Source organism: Acomys russatus, chromosome 29 (genome assembly GCF_903995435.1).
Source record: "Acomys russatus chromosome 29, mAcoRus1.1, whole genome shotgun sequence".
NCBI classification, from domain to species: Eukaryota; Metazoa; Chordata; class Mammalia; order Rodentia; family Muridae; genus Acomys; species Acomys russatus.
This window is the reverse complement of record NC_067165.1, coordinates 26,472,153-26,490,005: the sequence shown is the minus strand read 5'-3', so window position 1 is coordinate 26,490,005 and position 17,853 is coordinate 26,472,153. Positions and strand designations below refer to the sequence as shown.

The 17,853-nt window shown below is 46.7% G+C and overlaps 1 protein-coding gene and 2 non-coding genes across 5 annotated transcripts in view; all 3 read left to right on the top strand.

The window, feature by feature from the left end:
* The window catches only part of Phactr4 (phosphatase and actin regulator 4), a 65,064-nt gene extending 58,608 nt beyond the window's left edge, over positions 1-6,456 (top strand). For all 3 annotated transcript variants that reach the window (XM_051171000.1, XM_051170999.1, XM_051171001.1), the window contains 3 exons: positions 2,324-2,461; positions 3,890-3,966; positions 6,079-6,456. In XM_051171000.1, coding sequence (XP_051026957.1) covers positions 2,324-2,461; positions 3,890-3,966; positions 6,079-6,094 — 231 coding nt within the window. In that variant the 3' untranslated portion in view covers positions 6,095-6,456. The remainder of the gene's footprint in view (positions 1-2,323; positions 2,462-3,889; positions 3,967-6,078) is intronic.
* A 4,935-nt stretch (positions 6,457-11,391) lies between these two features.
* On the top strand, positions 11,392-11,595 carry LOC127212153 (small nucleolar RNA SNORA73 family). The gene has a single exon (XR_007833525.1). It is a non-coding gene; the product is annotated as a small nucleolar RNA SNORA73 family (small nucleolar RNA).
* A 266-nt stretch (positions 11,596-11,861) lies between these two features.
* On the top strand, positions 11,862-12,064 carry LOC127212154 (small nucleolar RNA SNORA73 family). Its single transcript, XR_007833526.1, has one exon. It is a non-coding gene; the product is annotated as a small nucleolar RNA SNORA73 family (small nucleolar RNA).
* The last annotated feature ends 5,789 nt before the right edge of the window (positions 12,065-17,853 follow it).

Genomic DNA, 17,853 nt, shown 5'->3' with positions numbered 1-17,853 from the left:
AGACAAGTGCTCTGCCAGTGAGCCATCTTATACTAAAGATCTTGTTGATATGTAGAAGCTATGATGGGATTGTATAACATCCCATCTTTTGCAAAGCAAACTGGTTGTTTTGTTCTGTGTTTCTGTTGGTTGGTTGGTTGGTTGGTTTTAAGATTTATTTATTTAAAGCTGGGCGTGGTGGCGCACGCCTTTAATACCAGCACTCGGGAGGCAGAGGCAGGCGGGTCGCTGTGAGTTCGAGGCCAGCCTGGTCTACAAAGTGAGTCCATGATGGCCAAGGCTACACAGAGAAACCCTGTCTCGAAAAACCAAAAAAAAAAAAAGATTTATTTATTTATTACTATGTATACATGTACACCTGCAGGCCAGAAGAGGGCACCAGATCACATTATAGATGGTTGTGAGCCACCATGCGGTTACAGGGAACTGAACTCAGGACCTCTGGAGGGGCAGCCAGTGCACCCAACATCCAAGCCGTCTCTCCAGCCCTTGTTTGTTTTTAGTTTTTTGGTTTTTTTCCCCCAAGATAGGGTTTCTTTGTGTAGCCTTGGCTGTCCTGGATTTGTTTTGTAGACCAGGCTGGCCTGGAACTTAACAGCAGTCAGCCTGCCTCTGCCTCCCCGAGTGCTGGGATTAAAGGCATTCACCACCACACCTGGTGGGGTTTTCTGTTTGTTTGTTTGTTTTGAAACTGATTGTTTTCTAATCAAGAAAATAATTAAAATAATCCTGAGACCTGAACTATTGGAAGGGGCATGGTTTTCTCCAAGATCGAGATCCATAGGGTAGGACTTGCCTGCGATAGGCCTGTGTTGGTGCTGAGTCGTCTCCTTTCTTTGCCATTCCACCCTATGTTTGTGGTTCCCTCCTGCAGATTCTCCTGTGCTCTCACCTCTTCATGGTACATCCTAAAAATCATCACAACAGCCAGGCGTAGGCCACAGCGCCTTGGGAGGCAGGGGCAGGCGCAACTCTGAGTTTGAGGCCAGCCTGGTATACAGACCGAGTTCCAGGACAGCCAGGGATACTCAGAGAAACCCTATTTCAAAACTAAACAAACAAACAAATAAATAAAGGATAAGAAGAAATATTTTTTAAAAAGTTCCAAGATTAGTGAAGTTGTGGATGTTCTATCTGTCCCTCTCCAGGAATGGAGGGATTATCCTTACTGATCCCTGACCGCCCCTAGGCCTGCTTCCTTTTATCATTTAAGGCTACCTCACTGTACAGCCTTAAATGATTTCTCAAGGCTGGAGAGATGCTCAGTGCTTAAGAGCACTGGCTGCTCTTACAGACATCCCGACACCCACATGGTGCTTCACAGCCATCTATAATGTGATTTGATGCCCTTTTCTGGCATGCAGGTGCACATGCAGATAGAGCCCTTTACACATAAAAATGCATGAATTAATCTTTACTTAAAAAGAAATTATAACTTCCACAGAATCTGCTTTTTAGGTTGTATTGACCTGGGAACATCTCAGAGCTATGTAATCTCAGGTTCTATTCTAGACCCATTTAATCAGTATATACCTTTTCTTGGGACAGGGAGGAGGGAGGGGCCAGTCTTGGGAAATAGACTACGGGTGTCAGGGTTGCTATACATGTGCTTTGCAGTCAGACTCTGCATTGTAACCAGGTCCTCAGGCTCTTGGGGCACATAGTAAAGTTTGTAGAACATGAGGCTTGCCAGTAATTCTCTGTACAATGAAGTGAAATAAAATAAAAACTTAAGCTGGGTGTGGTGGCGCACTCCTTTAATCCCAGCACTCGGGAGGCAGAGGCAGGTGGATTGCTGTGAATGCAAGGCCAGCCTGGTCTACAAAGCGAGTCTAGGATAGCCAAGGCTACACAGAGAAACCCTGTCTCAAAAAACCAAATAAATAAATACTCTTATCCTTTTAAATACATTTTAATTTATTTTGTGTATATGGAGTGTTGCATATTGTGGCAGGCATGTTGAAGTCAGAGGACAATTTGTGGGTGTCAGATCTCTCTTTCCACTCCTTGAGTCTCAGGTATTAAACACAGTTCAGATGGGTGGGAAATGCTCTCACTAACTTAAACCCCTGGTACCCAGAATCCCTTGGGAGCTTTGGGGATCCAGGGTGGCATAGTTAGAGCTTCCCAGGTAATCTGGATGTAGTGACTCAGGCCTGTCATTCTGGCACTGAGGAGGTTGAGTCAGCAGGAAGTTTCAGGCTAGCCTGCGCTACAGTATAAGTCCCTGTCTCAAAAGAAAAAAAAAAAAGGCTCGCAGATAGCTCCAGTGTTCATTGAATGGTCAAGGCAACTTTAATGGATGATTGGCTGTTTCTTTCAGCTCAGTCAAAGGCCAACTGTAGCTGAACTTCTTGCCAGGAAGATTCTGAGGTTTAACGAGTATGTGGAGGTAACAGATGCTCAAGACTATGACCGTCGAGCCGACAAACCGTGGACCAAACTGACTCCTGCCGACAAGGTAACTCAAAAATGCTCACATATTCTCTTACATTCTCCCGCTTACTCATCTCTTTTCTGTTACTATTTTATTTTGAAGCACAGTTAGGGTTTAAGAGACACAGATTTAAACTTGGGAGTAACAGAGAGGGAGGCACTTAGCAAAGCACAGCATAGGCCCTAGTGTGGGCGTCTTTAGAATCCATAGTCTTGCAAGTACTAATGAGAGGGGGAAGCTTGCAACAGTGCTTCTAGTTTTGATAGAATGCTCAATTTCAAAGCAAGACACAAAATGCCAAGATATAAACCCAGATATTATATTCAACGTTAAACGAAACCAGCTGTATCATAGCACAAAAATTTGAGATGAAATAAAATTCATTTTAAAAAATGTTTTTAATATGTACAAATGTTTTGCAGACCTGTGTGTCTGTGCAGAGAGGCCAGAAGAGGGCATCAGATCCCCTGGCACTGAGTTACAGGCATTTGTTAGCCACCTTGTGGGTGAAGCCAGGTCCTCTAGAAGAGCAACCTGTGCTCTCAGCTGCTAAGCCATCTCTCCGGACCCAGTAAGACATTTTTAAGTTGGGCAGTGGTGGTGCATGCCTTTAATCCCAGCAGAGGCAGGCGGATCTCTGTGAGTTCAAGGCCAGCCTGATCTACAAAGGGAGACCAGGACAGATAGTCAAGGCTACACAGAGAAACCCTGTCTCAAAACAAAAAAACATTTCTAGCAGCAGCAATTGGAGGAAATTTGGTGCTATGTTTGAGTTAGGCTTATTTCACTTCTATGCCCATGTTTAATGTGCTGTGAAAACTACAAAGACTGTACAGTGTATTTTTAAAATCATTATTTTATGTGCATTGTTGTAAGAGTATCAGGTCTTTTGGAACTAGAGTTACAGACAGTTGTGAGCTGCCATGTGCGTGCTGGGAACTGAACCCAGGTCCTTTGGAAGAGCAGACAGTGCTCTTAACCACCGAGTCATCTCTCCAGCCCTATACAGAGTATATTTTTAACATTTATTTATTTATGTATATGAGTGCTCTATTTGCACATATGTTTGCATGACAGAAGAGGATATCAGATTCCATTATAGATAGTTGTAAGCTACCATGTGGTTGCTGGGGGGAATTGAACTCAGGACCTCTGGAAGAGCAAGCAGCCAATGCTTTTAACCTCTGAGCCATCTCTCCAGCTTCAGTGAATTTTTTTTTTTTTTTTAGGTGAATTTTTTTAATACTTTGCTTTAACTTCAAATTTTGGTGTTTGCATGAAGCATAGTGTGTGTGTCAGGGAGGGTGACACATGTCTGGGACCTGGCGTTTTCTTCCCTCTGAGCTGTGCCCAGGATCCTCTTGGAGCTAAGTCCGATAGAGACTTGGGGTAAGTCCCACAGCTGCTCCTCAGGAGAAAATAAGATCATTAAATCTTCCTTCTCTCCTACAGGCTGCCATAAGAAAAGAACTGAATGAATTTAAAAGCTCAGAGATGGAGGTCCATGAAGACAGCAAACATTTCACACGGTGAGACCCAAAAGATACAGCTATTTGTAGCTAAGTAAAATTTCCCCAACAGCCAAACATCATTCCTGAGAGGTGTTCAGAAATCTGCTAATCTAGAAAGCTAGGCTTGGTGGCATACATCCATAATCCCAGCGTGTGGACTTCATAAGACTTTATATTAAGATACAAGTTAAATGGAGCCAGGTGATGGCTCTGCTGGGAAAGTATAGAGATGAGTTTGGTCCCCAGAGCACACATTGCACTGCAGCAGTGTCTGTCTGTCATCCCTGTGCACCACGCTGCGATGGAGGGAGAGATGGGCCAGCTAGCCTGCTGTACACAGCAGTGACTCAAACAGGATGGATGACAAAGACTGAAACTCTAGGCTGTCATCTGTCTTCCGCATGTCCATTGTTGTCTACGTGGGCCTGCACTCACACAGCGCACACACACACACCACAGCACACACACAGACACACACATACTCACACACACCACAGCACACACACAGCCACACATGCACACACACACACACAGACACACACACCACAGCACACACACATACCACAGCACACACACAGCACACACACATACCACAGCACACACATACTCACACAGCACACACACACACACCACAGCACACACACATACCACAGCACACACATACTCACACAGCACACACACACACACCACAGCACACACACATACCACAGCACACACATACTCACACAGCACACACACACACACCACAGCACACACACACACCACAGCACACACATACTCACACAGCACACACACACACCACAGCACACACACAGGCACACATGCGCACACACACACTCACACAGCACACACTTTAAAAATAGAATAGTAAATAAGTACCAAGGGCTGAGGATGTAGCTCAGTTGGTAGAGTGCTTGTCTAGCACGCCCGAAGCACTGGGTTCCATCCCCAGAGCTCCATAAAGTGGGTATGGTGTTGTATGTCAGTTATCCCAGCACTCAGGAGATAGAGGCAGGAGGATCAGGAGTTCAAGGTCATCCTCAGCTACACAGTAAGTTCCAGAGCATCCTAGGCTAAGTCAGACCCTGCCTCAAAGCAGCAGCAGCAACAGAAGAGAAAGAGAGGCAGTTGTAAATGCCGCTCTGAGTTTTGTCATAGCCGAGGCCTAGAATTTATGTATGACCAGTGCTGGCCTGAAACTCAGAGCTGTCGAACCTCCATCTTCTAAGTGCTGGGATGAATCACTGGAGTTACTAAGCCCCAGCTACTTTTTCTGTTGTTGCTTTTGAGGCAGGGTCTCACTGTGCAGTTGTGGCTGGCCTGGCATGTACTGACTGCCTCCCGAGTGCTGGGATTGCAGGCCTGTGCCATCATGCCCAGCTGCCTGGAGCTCCTGATATCGTCTCAGCCTCCAAAGAGCTGAGACTACAGATAGAAGCCAGCAGGCCTGAGTGCGCATACTTCCGCCTTGTTTACTGATCTCTGTGAGACAATTTGCTGTGTAACAGCTTAGTACATTTTACAAGTAGTCACCGAGCTCCTATACACAGTACATACAGTTCTGGATCAGAACCTTGGCTTTCTACAAACTCTGATGTGCCCATAGCGTACTGAGATGGAGCTGCCTGGCATCTAGAGAGCCTCCCTCCTCAGCCTAGAGTGTGAATGTGACACCCGTGTCAGCACCAAACCGTAGATCCTTAAGGGGAAACATCCTCCTGCCCCCAACTCCCAAGTGCTGGAAGCACCACACCGCTCCACCCGTGGCATCCAGTACTAATCCAGCCATACCCACGCTGCAGAGCTAACTTAGTGCTGGGCCAGGCCTCAGCACCACTTGAAGTGTGTGTTGTTGGTTGGTTGGTTGGTTTTGGCTTTTCAAGACAGGGTTTCTCTGTGTAGCCTTTGCTTTCCTAGACTCGCTTTGTAGACCAGGCTGACCTCAAATTCACAGCGATCCACCTCTCTATGCCTCCCGAGTGCTGGGATTAAAGGCGTGTGCCACCACGCCCAGCTTATGTGTATATTTTTGTAATCAACAAAAATCCTTTTACTTTTCCCAGACAAAATTAAAAACTAAGAAGGCAGTCTCCATTGTCTGATAGCTTCTCTCTTTTTGACCCCTTCCAGCTACCATCGCCCATGAGCCTGAAGTATGAGAAAGGAACTAAAGGACCATCGATCGGAAAAGCAGAGCTGTTTTGTTGCTTGTCTCCAGGGTCAGCATAGCACTTCCTGCCCGGCCAGAGCTGCTCTGGGATCTGGTTCAGGATGAACAGCACTTCTATGAATGTAGCTTTCACTGGAACAGATTCCTGTGCTCCCGTACAGAAGAATGAGGCGCCCGGGCTTCGAGCCTCTTCACAGCGCTGCAGCAGACTTGGGGGCTTTTGGCTCAGCAGCCACAGCAAGCAGCTCAGGGCCCCTTGCAGCTTCCGCGCTTCCCTGGCTACAGCACACCTGCCTGTGCTGAGGCAGTTTGCACCAGGAGCCTTTCCTGCCTGCCCTGGCTGCGAGACCTGCTCCTGGAGGCTTTAGTTCCACCCATCAAATCATCTTGACAGGAAAAAAAAAACAACCTTCTGGAGACACCAACCCTTCTAGCAAAGGGGCCTCCACTTCCAGGAGTGTTGGCCCTCTCTGTGCCATTTGAAAGACTGCACTATACCTCGTAGCTCACGGCAGTGAGGCTGACTGGAAAGCTCAGGGTCTGCCCTGCTGCTCGCTTTGGCACTTGTCCTCCCAGCTCCTTTCCTTTTGTTTTGAGACAAGATCTTGTACTGTGGCTAAGGCTGACCTGCAACTCCCTGTAGCTCAGGCTAGCCTCAAACTCGTGTCTCAGCCTCCCAAATGCTGGGATTACAAGTATAAGCCATCATGCTTGGCTTTCATACTGGTCCTTATTTTAAAGTGATCTTAAAGAAATGATGGAAATTTAGTCATTACACAGTCTATGCAGTAATCAGAATCCAAGTATTCAAATGACAAAGCCATGTGCATTTTCTTTATACAAACCAAGAAAAAGGCCTTAATATTAATGCCAGTTTGAGCCAGACTTCATAGGCTATTATGTGATCCTTGTACCAAATGATACTGTAAATCACCGCAGCCAGTGGAGCACTGTCTGCTGCTGGTGCCCACGCCTGTGGCCAGAGCCCCCTCCTCGGTGCCGTTGGCCCTCCGTACTGCAGAGCCCCTCTTTACCACAGCAGCCTTCCTGCGCACCCTCTGGCCTTTAGATTCCAGGCTGCAGCCAGTGCCTGGTGCCTATGTTTTTGCATCAGGTTCTCCCCGTTTGTGTTTGTGATACACATTTGCTTTTGTACCTCAGAGACTTTTTCTCTTGAAGCGCATACAGCCTCACTGTTCTCCTAATTGCTATCTACACTGTAAGAGGAAGAAAACTGCGTCTGCACCTCAGTGGGTGGGACAAGCTAGCCTTCGGCTGAGGTCTTCCTGCTCGCCCTTCCCAGCCTGGGATCATAGGTGTCAACCCAGCTTTTACTTACCTTAATGTTTAGTTTTTGCTTTATTCTGTTTCCTGTCTGTATTCTTTCAGCGATTTTCTCTTTGGTAACATCACACTTACTAAAGAGAATATAGGGCAAACAAAAAAGCTAAAGTGACCTTAAAAGCAGTACTTTTTTCTCTATGGGGGAAGAGGTGGTTTTGTTTGTCGTCGTTGGTACCACCCCCACCCCCACCCCCACCCCACCCCCTCACCCCGGTTACTGCAGATACTTTCTAGCTATGGAGAAAAGGCTGCATCCCCACCTCCTCAGAGCTTCTTAACACTGGCTTAAGGAGGGAGAAGCCTACCACGGCTCCACTAAGTCTGTTAGAAGTCTAGATACAAGGTTGCCAGCACTGCTCACCTGCTGGAACTGCTAACATCCACCACTGTCTTTGTGAGGAAAGCCGAGCTCTCACAAGGGAGGCCAGGGCTCTGCCCCTGCTCCATCCCAGCTGATTCCAAACCACCCTTTCATGGTGGTTTGGTGACCACTGTGCATATGCCTGTGCTGTCTATGACTCGGGCAACATTTTCTGTTTTGTTTTATTAGACAGGGTCTCATGTAGCTCAGGCTGGCCTTGAACTCACTGTGTAGCCAAGGATCCCCCTGTCTCCATGTCCCAAGTACAGGGCGCACAGCTGTGCCCACCATGCCTGACTGCTAAGCAACTTTTCAGTCTCCTCACTGTTGCTTTCCTCAGTGCCAAGCCTGAGCTTCCTGTCCGCTCCCATGTGCCGTCAAGGGCTCTGACTCTTTCATCTCACTTGTCTTCTGGACCGGGATATGTTAGTGTGGCATCTAGTCAGTGGTTTTGTTTCTATGTATATAAAAGCCGATTTTGTGTTTTCTTCCTGTAATTTGAAGCTCACCGTCATAATGTAAAGGAGTAAAAGCCTAGCATATTGTACGTTAAGAGGCTTCCCTAATGTACAGAATCCTGTAAAATAAGTAATTACGTTGTATATCAGCCTTCCCACCGATATTAATTATTAAAGTATTTTAGAATATCAAAAAGAACTGGATTTGTTCATTTTTTATTTTTCAGTACTGGCGATTGAGCCTCATGCACTCGTGTGCCTCAGTCACTGTACTGCTAAGCTGCATCCCTGACCTATGGTTTTGTTTTACTTTATTCTAGAAGATTCAAGCAACTTAATAATAATACCTGAAACACTGCTAACGACTCCCATGAAAAGATGTTACATGTAGCCAGAAGTGAGAATCTATCATGGTTGCCTATTTCTCTACACAAACCAAACTCAACGGGGCCAGAGTTGTAGCTCTGTAAAGTGCTTGCCTAGTTTGCACCAAGCCCTGCGTCACAGTCTCGCATCACACAAAACAAGGCAAAGTGTCTCCCAACACTTCTGACGCTGAGGCAGAAGGATAGAAATTCAAGGTCTGAGGGAGGGAGGGGACTTGAGAAATGGCTCAGCGGCTAAGAGTACTGACTGCTCTTCCAGAGAACCCAGGTTCAGTTCCCAGCACCCACATGGCAGCTGTCTTTAACTCCAAGATCAGACAGCCTCACACATACATGCAAGCAGAACACCAGCGCACATTAAAAAGACAAGTTCAAGGTCATCAAAGCCAACCTGGGATAAATTCTCATATTTGTCTATTTACAAAAGTGTTAAAGGTGCATGTCACCATGCCCATCTGGCACTGGATGTTTTATAAAAACCGAGAATGACCCTGGTGGCAGTGGCGGCACATTCCTTTCATCCCAGCACTCTGGGACCAGGGTTCAAGCCCGAGCACCCACATGGCAATTAACAACTGTTTGGGGTTTGTTTGTTTTTGTTTTTTATTTTGGTTTTAGTTCTGGTTTTTTTCGAGACAAGGTTTTTCTGCTCTGGAAGAGCAGCTAGTGCTCTTAATCACGGAGCCATCTCTCCAGCCCTTTTGTGTTCTTAATATCTGCACAGACAGTAAGGGTCAAGAGTGAATGGACCATCATCAGACTACTTATGGCTAAGATTCATTTCAATTCCATCCCTGGTCAGCATAAAGGAAAAGCAGCCTAGCTCAATTGGCAACCTGGATACTTTGTGCCACTTGTCACTGTCCCCCACCATCACACATTGGCACACAATGTTTAAACAAAGAGGCCGTTTCAGTTCAATCAATTGGCTTGAGTACATGAAGGAAATCCAGTTTTATATCTATCTATCTATCTATCTATCTATCTATCTATCTATCTATCTATCTATCTTCAGGACAACCAGGGCTATACACAGAGAAGCTCTGGGGAGGCGGGAGGGGGAGCCGGGCGGTGGTGGCGCACACCTTTAATCCCAGCATTTGGGAGGCAGAGGCAGGCGGATCGCTGTGAGTTCGAGGCCAGCCTGGTCTACAGAGCGATTCCAGGACCACCAAAGCTGTTACTCAAAGAAACTGTGGCTCAAAAACAAAACAACAAAACCCCAAAACCAACAAACAAAAACCCAAACAATTTTTATAATAATTATTATTGTTATCCTTTATTAGGCAGGCTGTGGTGGAGTTGTTATTTGCCAGGGTGTGGTGGTGCACACCTTTAATCTCAGGGAGGCCCTGGCAGGCAGATCCCTCGGTGAGTTCAAGGCCAGTCTGGTCTATGAAGAGAAACCTGGGATTAAAGGCATTTTTAGTTTTATGTGTTTGTGTGTAAAGTGACCATAACATTAAACAGCTCCTTCTAGGGCAGCCAAGGCTACACAGAGAAACCCTGTCTCGAAAAACTAAACCAAACCAAACCAAAAAAACAAAACCCCAAAAACATTAAACAGCTCGTTTTGTGTTTTAATATGCTTGCTTTTTATTTGCATGGAATACAAATTGTGTTATGTGGACCGTGTGTGTTGTATCTGCCGATGCACTGGAACTAGAGTGACAGCTCAGTTGTGAGCTGAGCGCTGCGAAATGCCATACAGGTGTTGGGAACTGAACCCAGGTACTGTGGGAGAGCAACCAGTGCTCTTAAACCACTAAGGCATCTCTCCAGCGCCTCCCTCTCCCGGAAAGTTTTTAATTGTAGCCAACGCTTCTAGATGCACCTGTGTTCTGTATCAACTGTTTCTTCCAAAAACGTTTCTCTAGACGGTTTTTTTTTTTTCTTCTTCTTCTTCTTCTTCTTCTTCTCATTTTACATCTGCAAGTGTATCCAGATAGGGAGGACAGACCACACAAAACGGGCAAAGAACCTATTAAGATAAGTAGCTCGAGAGATCTCCAATACCGATAGAGGGAAAGCTCAACGTTAAGTAGATCCCATCATCCTTAGCGAATTTCCGATGGTCCTAAGTGCGCAGGCGCACTGTACATCGCATGACTTCCGGTCCCTTCCTAAGGAAGGTATAAATACGGCTGTGTCGGCACGTCTCGGTCTCTTAAGACTCTGCATCTCTGGTGTGGTTCTTTGTTGGTGAGTTTTCTTACGTTGCCTCGTCTGCTGCTCTGGGTTTACTCGCGCGCTTCGGCACCGAGGCTTTGAGTGGAAGGGTTGTGGCTGGGCGGGATCCGCGTGTGAAGCCGGGATTCACTCCCTTAGTATGGTTTGTCCTAGTGGACACGTGCCTCCCAACCCAGTAAGGCGTTTGCTTTAGGGAGTCCCAAAACTAGTGGTATCTTGCCGGGAAAACTCAAGAGAATGCTTATATGCGCTTTTCTTTCTGCTTACGAGGAAACGCCCCTCTTCTGATAAAATCTGCCATGTGGTTGGGCTGTTACTGTACTTGGCGATGGACTTAAATCATTGATCCTAGTGCCCCAGCAGCAAGTTTTTGTCCCTAGTCTATTAAATTATTAAGTGACCTACTCTTGAAGGCGGCCTTGGTGGCTCAGGCCGGTAGCTCCAGCACGGAGACAAACCACAGTGCTGGAGGTTTGGCAAGGAAAGTGCAATACTTTTTTTTTTTTTTAACTCAAATGTAATTATTGTCACCATCCAACGTGGATACCCCGGGAGGTCACTCTCCCCGGGCTCTGTCCTAGTGGCGGACGGGAGCATAGGGCTTTGCCCCGTGATGTACAGTCCCCTTCCACAACGTTGAAGATAAAGCTGGGCTTCCAGTCCGCACCTGCATATTCCTACGACTTCTCAGAGTCCTGTGGACGGTGACTGAGGAGACAAACCATGCAGGAAACAGTCTGAAATCAAACCATCTCGGGGTGAGGCTGCTTCTAAGAATTTCCTTTACTGATAGGATGCCTTCTATTGCAGAGTTCACACCGGTGATCGCAAGTAGCTCGTGGAGGTGAGTGTACTTCGGCTCTGAAGGTGGCTTAATAGTGCCTGCCACGTGATCTTTGTTCCATTTGAAAACTCGGGTATTACACGTTTGTGTGTAAGTTATTAGTGGCTAGAGACTAGTGGGGTTTGGTCTTGAGTATTGGGTGAAGTTGACAGATTACGTTCCAACGTGGATACCCCGGGGGTCACTCTCCCCGGGCTCTGTCCTAGTGGCGGACGGGAGCATAGGGCTTTGCCCCGTGACGTACAGTCCCCTTCCACAACGTTGAAGATAAAGCTGGGCTTCCAGTCCGCGCCTGCATATTCCTACGACTTCTCAGAGTCCTGTGGACTGTGACTGAGGGGACAAACCATGCAGGAAACAACAGTCTTAAGTGCTGATGCTTTCAGTGTGTCATTTTTTCAGGAATCTAATCATTGTGTTATTTTTGTTCAGGAAAGAAGAGGACCTGTCACAGCCACCTGCCTAAGGTTAACTTGATGTGTAACATTAAGGCCTTTTATTTGTATGGAGTTTGATAAACTGCCTTTGGAGTTTTTTTTAAACCTAGAACCTCCTGGATGCTTTTTTTTCCCCCAAGTGCTTTTTAAAAATCTGTTTGAAGGACTTTGCCCCATAGTTGTGCCCCAATTGTCCATCTACTCCGTGTAGAAGTATTTGTAATATGTGAGGCCTTTTTTTTTTTTTTTTTGAGGCCCTCTTTAGTCTTTCCCAGAACCATATAAACTACATGTAAAACTTGCTTGTGTCCATATTTCCTATAAGGTCACACTATAGGTTACAGAATGTATTTGTATTGTGAATATTTGTGATATGCCTGATAATTCTGATGTTAACGTTCTGTGAATTAAAGTAGAGTTGAATTTGTTTTCTGCTGGTTTGTGTCTGGTGTGCGCGTGCAGGAGACTGCAGAAGGTCTCGTTCTAGCAACGGAAACCATGAGTGAAGGTTTGATGCAGCTAAAGACAGGTTGAGTTCTGTTCTCCATGATGGTGATGTGACTGGAGAGGGTCCCGGGTGTTGGGAGGTGCTGGTCCAGCGGGGTGTGGACTGCACGGGCCTGAAACTGGTGGTGGCCTTATGATGTGAGGGATGGGTCCCCAAGTCATAATGGGAAGTGTTGGCTGCCTTCAGCATGGTAGGAAAGGCAAAGCTCTGAAGGATGAATGGGAGGAGAGGCAGTCATCTTAAAGGTAAGCCTAAATACGCTGCTACATTCCCCTGTCCTTGGGAGTGGACACTTGGCGCTTCTTTCTCTTAACTGCAGTGGCTAGGATGTTGGCTTTTTAGTGGTATGTGACTGTGGTGTGGCCAGCCTTGTCAAAAAAAGTTCATGCCCAAGTGCTATAAATGCCAAGGAGTGGTTCTGACAATTTGAAGCCAGTTTGGGCAGGATTTTCAAGAGTTGAGACAGACCATCACTCAACCCCTTAGTTTTCCTGTAGTGGGGCCTAGATAGGGAGTAAGTACGTTGGCTTCCAGATGAAACAGGAATGGCTACAATGTCCCCTCTGCATGCTGCCAGTCTTAAAATGAATTGCCTGGCTTAAAACGCTGGTGGTACCGCTCACACTTAGCCTGCTACTTCCAAGAAGGCTAGTCTCCAGGCCAGCTTCTGTGCCGGAGCTTTAATGAACCCTTGCCTAAGGCAAGTACCCTTAATTCTGATCTCAATTGCCAGCCTCCCACAGAAAGAAGACGTCACTGGTTGTTTGGTAACCTCCAGACATTTCTTCTATGAGCTTGTATTAGCCAGCAGTCTACTATGTAGGCTGGGAATAAAGCTAGTGCTGAGTTCTTGCTCAGCATGTGTGAGCCCCTAAATTCAATTCCTAACGCAGGTGGCACACTTTATATAAATTGGCTTTGCCCGCATGTATGTGAGTGTCAGATCCCCTGGAACTGGAGTTAACAATTATGAGCTGCCATGTGTGGGTGGTGCAGGGAATTGAATCTGGGTCCTCACGAAGAACAGCCAGTACTGAGCCATCTCTTTAGTTACCCCCCACCTCCAGCTGGTATACTCTACTCTGAAGCCAGAGGTAGACATATTCAAGCCTATCCAGGGCTGCACAGTGAGACCCCATCTCAAACTACCTATCTTCTACAGGACTAGTAGTATGCCTGGAACAAGGTATATAGCAAGACTGTCCTGAACAAAGATGCTAGGTCTGAGGTGTAGGTGTCTTCTTTGAATTGGCTGCAGAATCAGCCTGTTCACGTGTATTCCAGGCCAGCCTGGTCCACATAAACATCTTTTTGTTGGTGTTGAAAGGTTTCCCTAGGCGTGGTAGCACAGGCCTTTAATCCCAACACTCAGGAGGAAGAGGCAAGTGGAGCCCTGCGAGTTCAAGGTTAGCCTGATCTACAGAGTTACTCCAAGGCTACACAGAAACTCAAAAAAAGAAGCTATTAAAAGTGCTAATGGTGCCAGGTGGGTGGTGCACGCCTTTAATCCCAGCATTCCCGAGTCAGAGTCCCTTCTGGTCTACAAAGTGAGTCCAGGGCAGCCAAGGCTACACAGAGAAACCCTGTCTTGAAATTCCAAAGGAAAAAGTGCTAGTGGCTGGAGAGGAGGGATGGTTTAAAAGCACTGTTGTTCCATAGGATCTGATGCCCTCTCTTTTCTGAGCTCCAGGCAGCAGGAGGCAGAGGCAGGTGGATCACTGAGTTCCAGGCCCGTCTGGTCTACAAAGCAAGTCCATACTAGCCAGGGCTACACAGAGAAATCCTGTCTCAAAAAACAGGGTTTCTCTGTGAAGTCCTGCTGTCCTTGAACTTTGTAGACAGGCCTCAAATTTCCCTGCCTCTGGGATAAAAGTAAACTGCCCAGCCATAGACTAGGGCTTTTAAATTATTTAATCCCAGCACTCCGAAGGCAGGCTTATCTCTGAGAACAAGGCTACATAGAAATGCCCTGTCTCTTGAAATGCCAGAAAAAGGAAAATGGTAGCCAGGGCCTAGGGATTCACTCAAAAGTAGAGTACTTGCCTGGCCTGTGAGAGGTCCTGGGTTCAAGTTTGAACATTGAAATAAATGATAGCTCCCAATTTCTACTGTGTTGTCTAATAATTTTTATAACCCTGATGCAGCCTCCCTAGTGTTGTGATTCAAGGTGTGTGCCACCAACACCAAGCTGAAGCCCTCCTTTTGGGGGGGCATGGTTTTCCAGACAGTGTTTCTCTGTGTAGCCTTGGCCGTCCTGGACTCGCTTTGTAGACCAGGCTGGTCTCAAACTCACAGTGATCCGCCTGTCTCTGCCTCCTGAGTGCTGGGATTAAAGGCGTGTGCCACCACCGCCCAGCCTAAAACCTTTTCTTTTAATTTATGTTTTAATGTGCAGTTGGTGTTTAGCCTGCATATATGTCTGTGAGTTTCAGGTCTTCTGGAACTAGAGTTAGAGACAGTTGTGAGCTGCCATGTGGGTGTGCTGGGAATTGAACCCAGGTCCTCTGGAAGAGCAGCCACAGCCCTCAAAGGCTAAGGCCTGTCTCCAGCACCTTATATCCATTTTATGTGTGAATGCTGCCTGCGTGTATTTTTAAGAGGGCATGGGTTCATCTGGAATTGGAGTTACAGAGTCACCATATGGGTACTGAGAATCCAACCAGCTTCTCTGCAAAAAAACATCAATTTCTTTCATTTTTGCCTGTTTACTTAACTGGTTTTGTTTTTTCTGAGACAGGGTTTCTCTGTGTAGCCTTGGCTGACCTGGAACTCACAGAGATCCACCTGCCTCTGCCTCTTTTTTGTTTTGTTTTGTTTTGTTTTGTTTTTCGAGACAGGGTTTCTCTGTGTAGCCTTGGCCATCCTGGACTCACTTTGTAGACCAGGCTGGCCTTGAACTCACAGCGATCCGCCTGCCTCTGCCTCCTGAGTGCTGGGATCAAAGGCGTGCGCCACCACGCCCGGCTTGCCTCTGCCTCTTGAATGCTAGGACTAAAGGCATGCACCACCATGCTCAGTTTAAGAGCAACAATTTAAATCTTTTCTAACCTCAAGTCTTCTGCAGGCTGCAGGCACTATACTTCATGAACAAACCTACACACAGACATATAGTTAAAAATAAGTGGGTTTGGGACTGGAGAGATGGCTCAGCCTTTAAGAGTGCTGTCATAAGTCAGACGTGGTGGCACACGCCTTTAATCTCAGCACTCGAGAGGCAGAGGCAGATGGATCGCTGTGAGATCGAGGCCAGCCTAGTCTATAAAGCCAGTCCAGGACAGCCAAGGCTACACAGAGAAACCTTGTCTTGAAAAAAGAGTACTGGGGGCTGGAGAGGTGGCTCAGTGGTTAAGAGCACTGCCTGCTCTTCCGAAGGACCCGGGTTCAATTCCCAGCACCCACATGGCAGCTCACAACTGTCTGTAACTCCAAGATCTGACACCCTCACACCAATGTGCATAGATTAAAGTCAAATAAAATATTTAAAAAAAAAAAAAAAGAAAAAAGAGTACTGGCTACTTTTCCAAAAGTCCCAAGTTCAATACCTAGCAACCACATGATAGCTCACAACCATCTAGAATGGGAAAAATGTTTTTATAAGGTAAGATAAGTGATGGATCATTTTTCTGTAATTACATTAAGCCATGTGAATGAGTAAGATCTTGGAGAAAGACAGCAGAGAGATCAGAGTTCCCAGGGTGAAGCTTGGAGAAACTTCACGGTTTACCATCCAAGAGAGGAGGTCACAATGGAGGCAGGAGTAAACCTAAAAAGGTAAGACAAAATTAGGGGGTTGCTTTGTGGCTGGCACAACATGACAGGGCACATACAACTGGGAAATAGTCATCCAAAGGAGAGATGGCTCAGTTGCTGCCAAGCCTGAGGACTTCCCACACAGTGGAAAGACAGAACAAAGCCCCGGACGTTGTCCTCTGACGTCCACAAGCATGTTAGCATGCACATGCACAGCCACAAGTAAAAATGTGACATGTGAGGCTGTGTATGCTGATGGTCCCCTCCCCCAGCTGTAGCCAAGGTGCCAGCCCTTTCCATGTGCTGATCTTGCCGGTCATGGTGGCACACACCTTTATTCCCAGCACTCGGGAGGCAGAGGCAGGTGGATCACTGTGAGTTCTGGGCCAGCCTGGTCTACAAAGCGAGTCCAGGACAGCCAAGGCTACACAGAGAAACCCTGTCTCCAAAAACCAAAATAAATAAATACATATTTAACAGGGAGGCATAGGCAGCCTTGTCTCATAGTGAGACCCTGTCTTGAAAAACACTAACAATGTCTCTTTAGGATGACGTTCAGAATTAATGTGAAACACTAAATACCTTTTGTAGAGATTACAGCCCTCAGATAGGAAGACCATACAGTCAGGTGTTCTGAACATTACTTGGGGACACTTTAAACCTACAGGGCTGGGCCTAAAGAGATGGCGCAGAGGTTAAGAACACTGGTTGTTCTTCCAAAGGTCCTGAGTTCGATTCCCAGAAACCACATGGTGACTCACAACCATCTAGAATGAGATCTGGTGCCCTCTTGTGGCCTGCAGGTGTACATGCTGGCAGAGCACTGTATACATAATAAATAAATAATTTCAAAAAACAAAACCTACAGGGCTGCTTGCATGTTAGTGGGAAAGGAACCTTTTTCACAGTGCTCCGTTTCCAGTGTGAGCTCCCAGCAGTTCCTAGCCCAGCCCTGAGTCATCTTTTTCTTTCTTTCATGGTCTTTTAGTTGAACCTTGAACTTTACACTCAGCCACTGAGCTACATCCATAATCCCTCTCTCCTCTCCGCATTTCTATTTCCTTTTCTTTTCTGAAGTACAATCTCTCATTGTGTATCCCACCTGGCCTTGAGCTTGTGTATCCTCCTGCCTCAGCCTCCGAAATCATGGGATTATAAGCAGTGCCTCCAACCATGCCCTCTTTCTCTCTCTTTCTTCCTGCTTGGTCAATGCTCTTCCATTCTTTCCTCCCCCCCACTCCCCCCCACAGGGTCTCTCTGTGTAGCCTTGGCTATACTGGACTGGCTTTGTAGACCAGGCTGGCCTCGAACTCACAGAGATCTGCCTGCCTCTGCCTCCTGAGTGCTGGGATTAAAGATGTGTGCCACCATGCCCAGCTGCTCTTCCATTCTTAAAGTTCTGATTTTATATCATGTGACCAGAGCCCTCCCATGGTAACTAAGTGCCTCTGTAGACA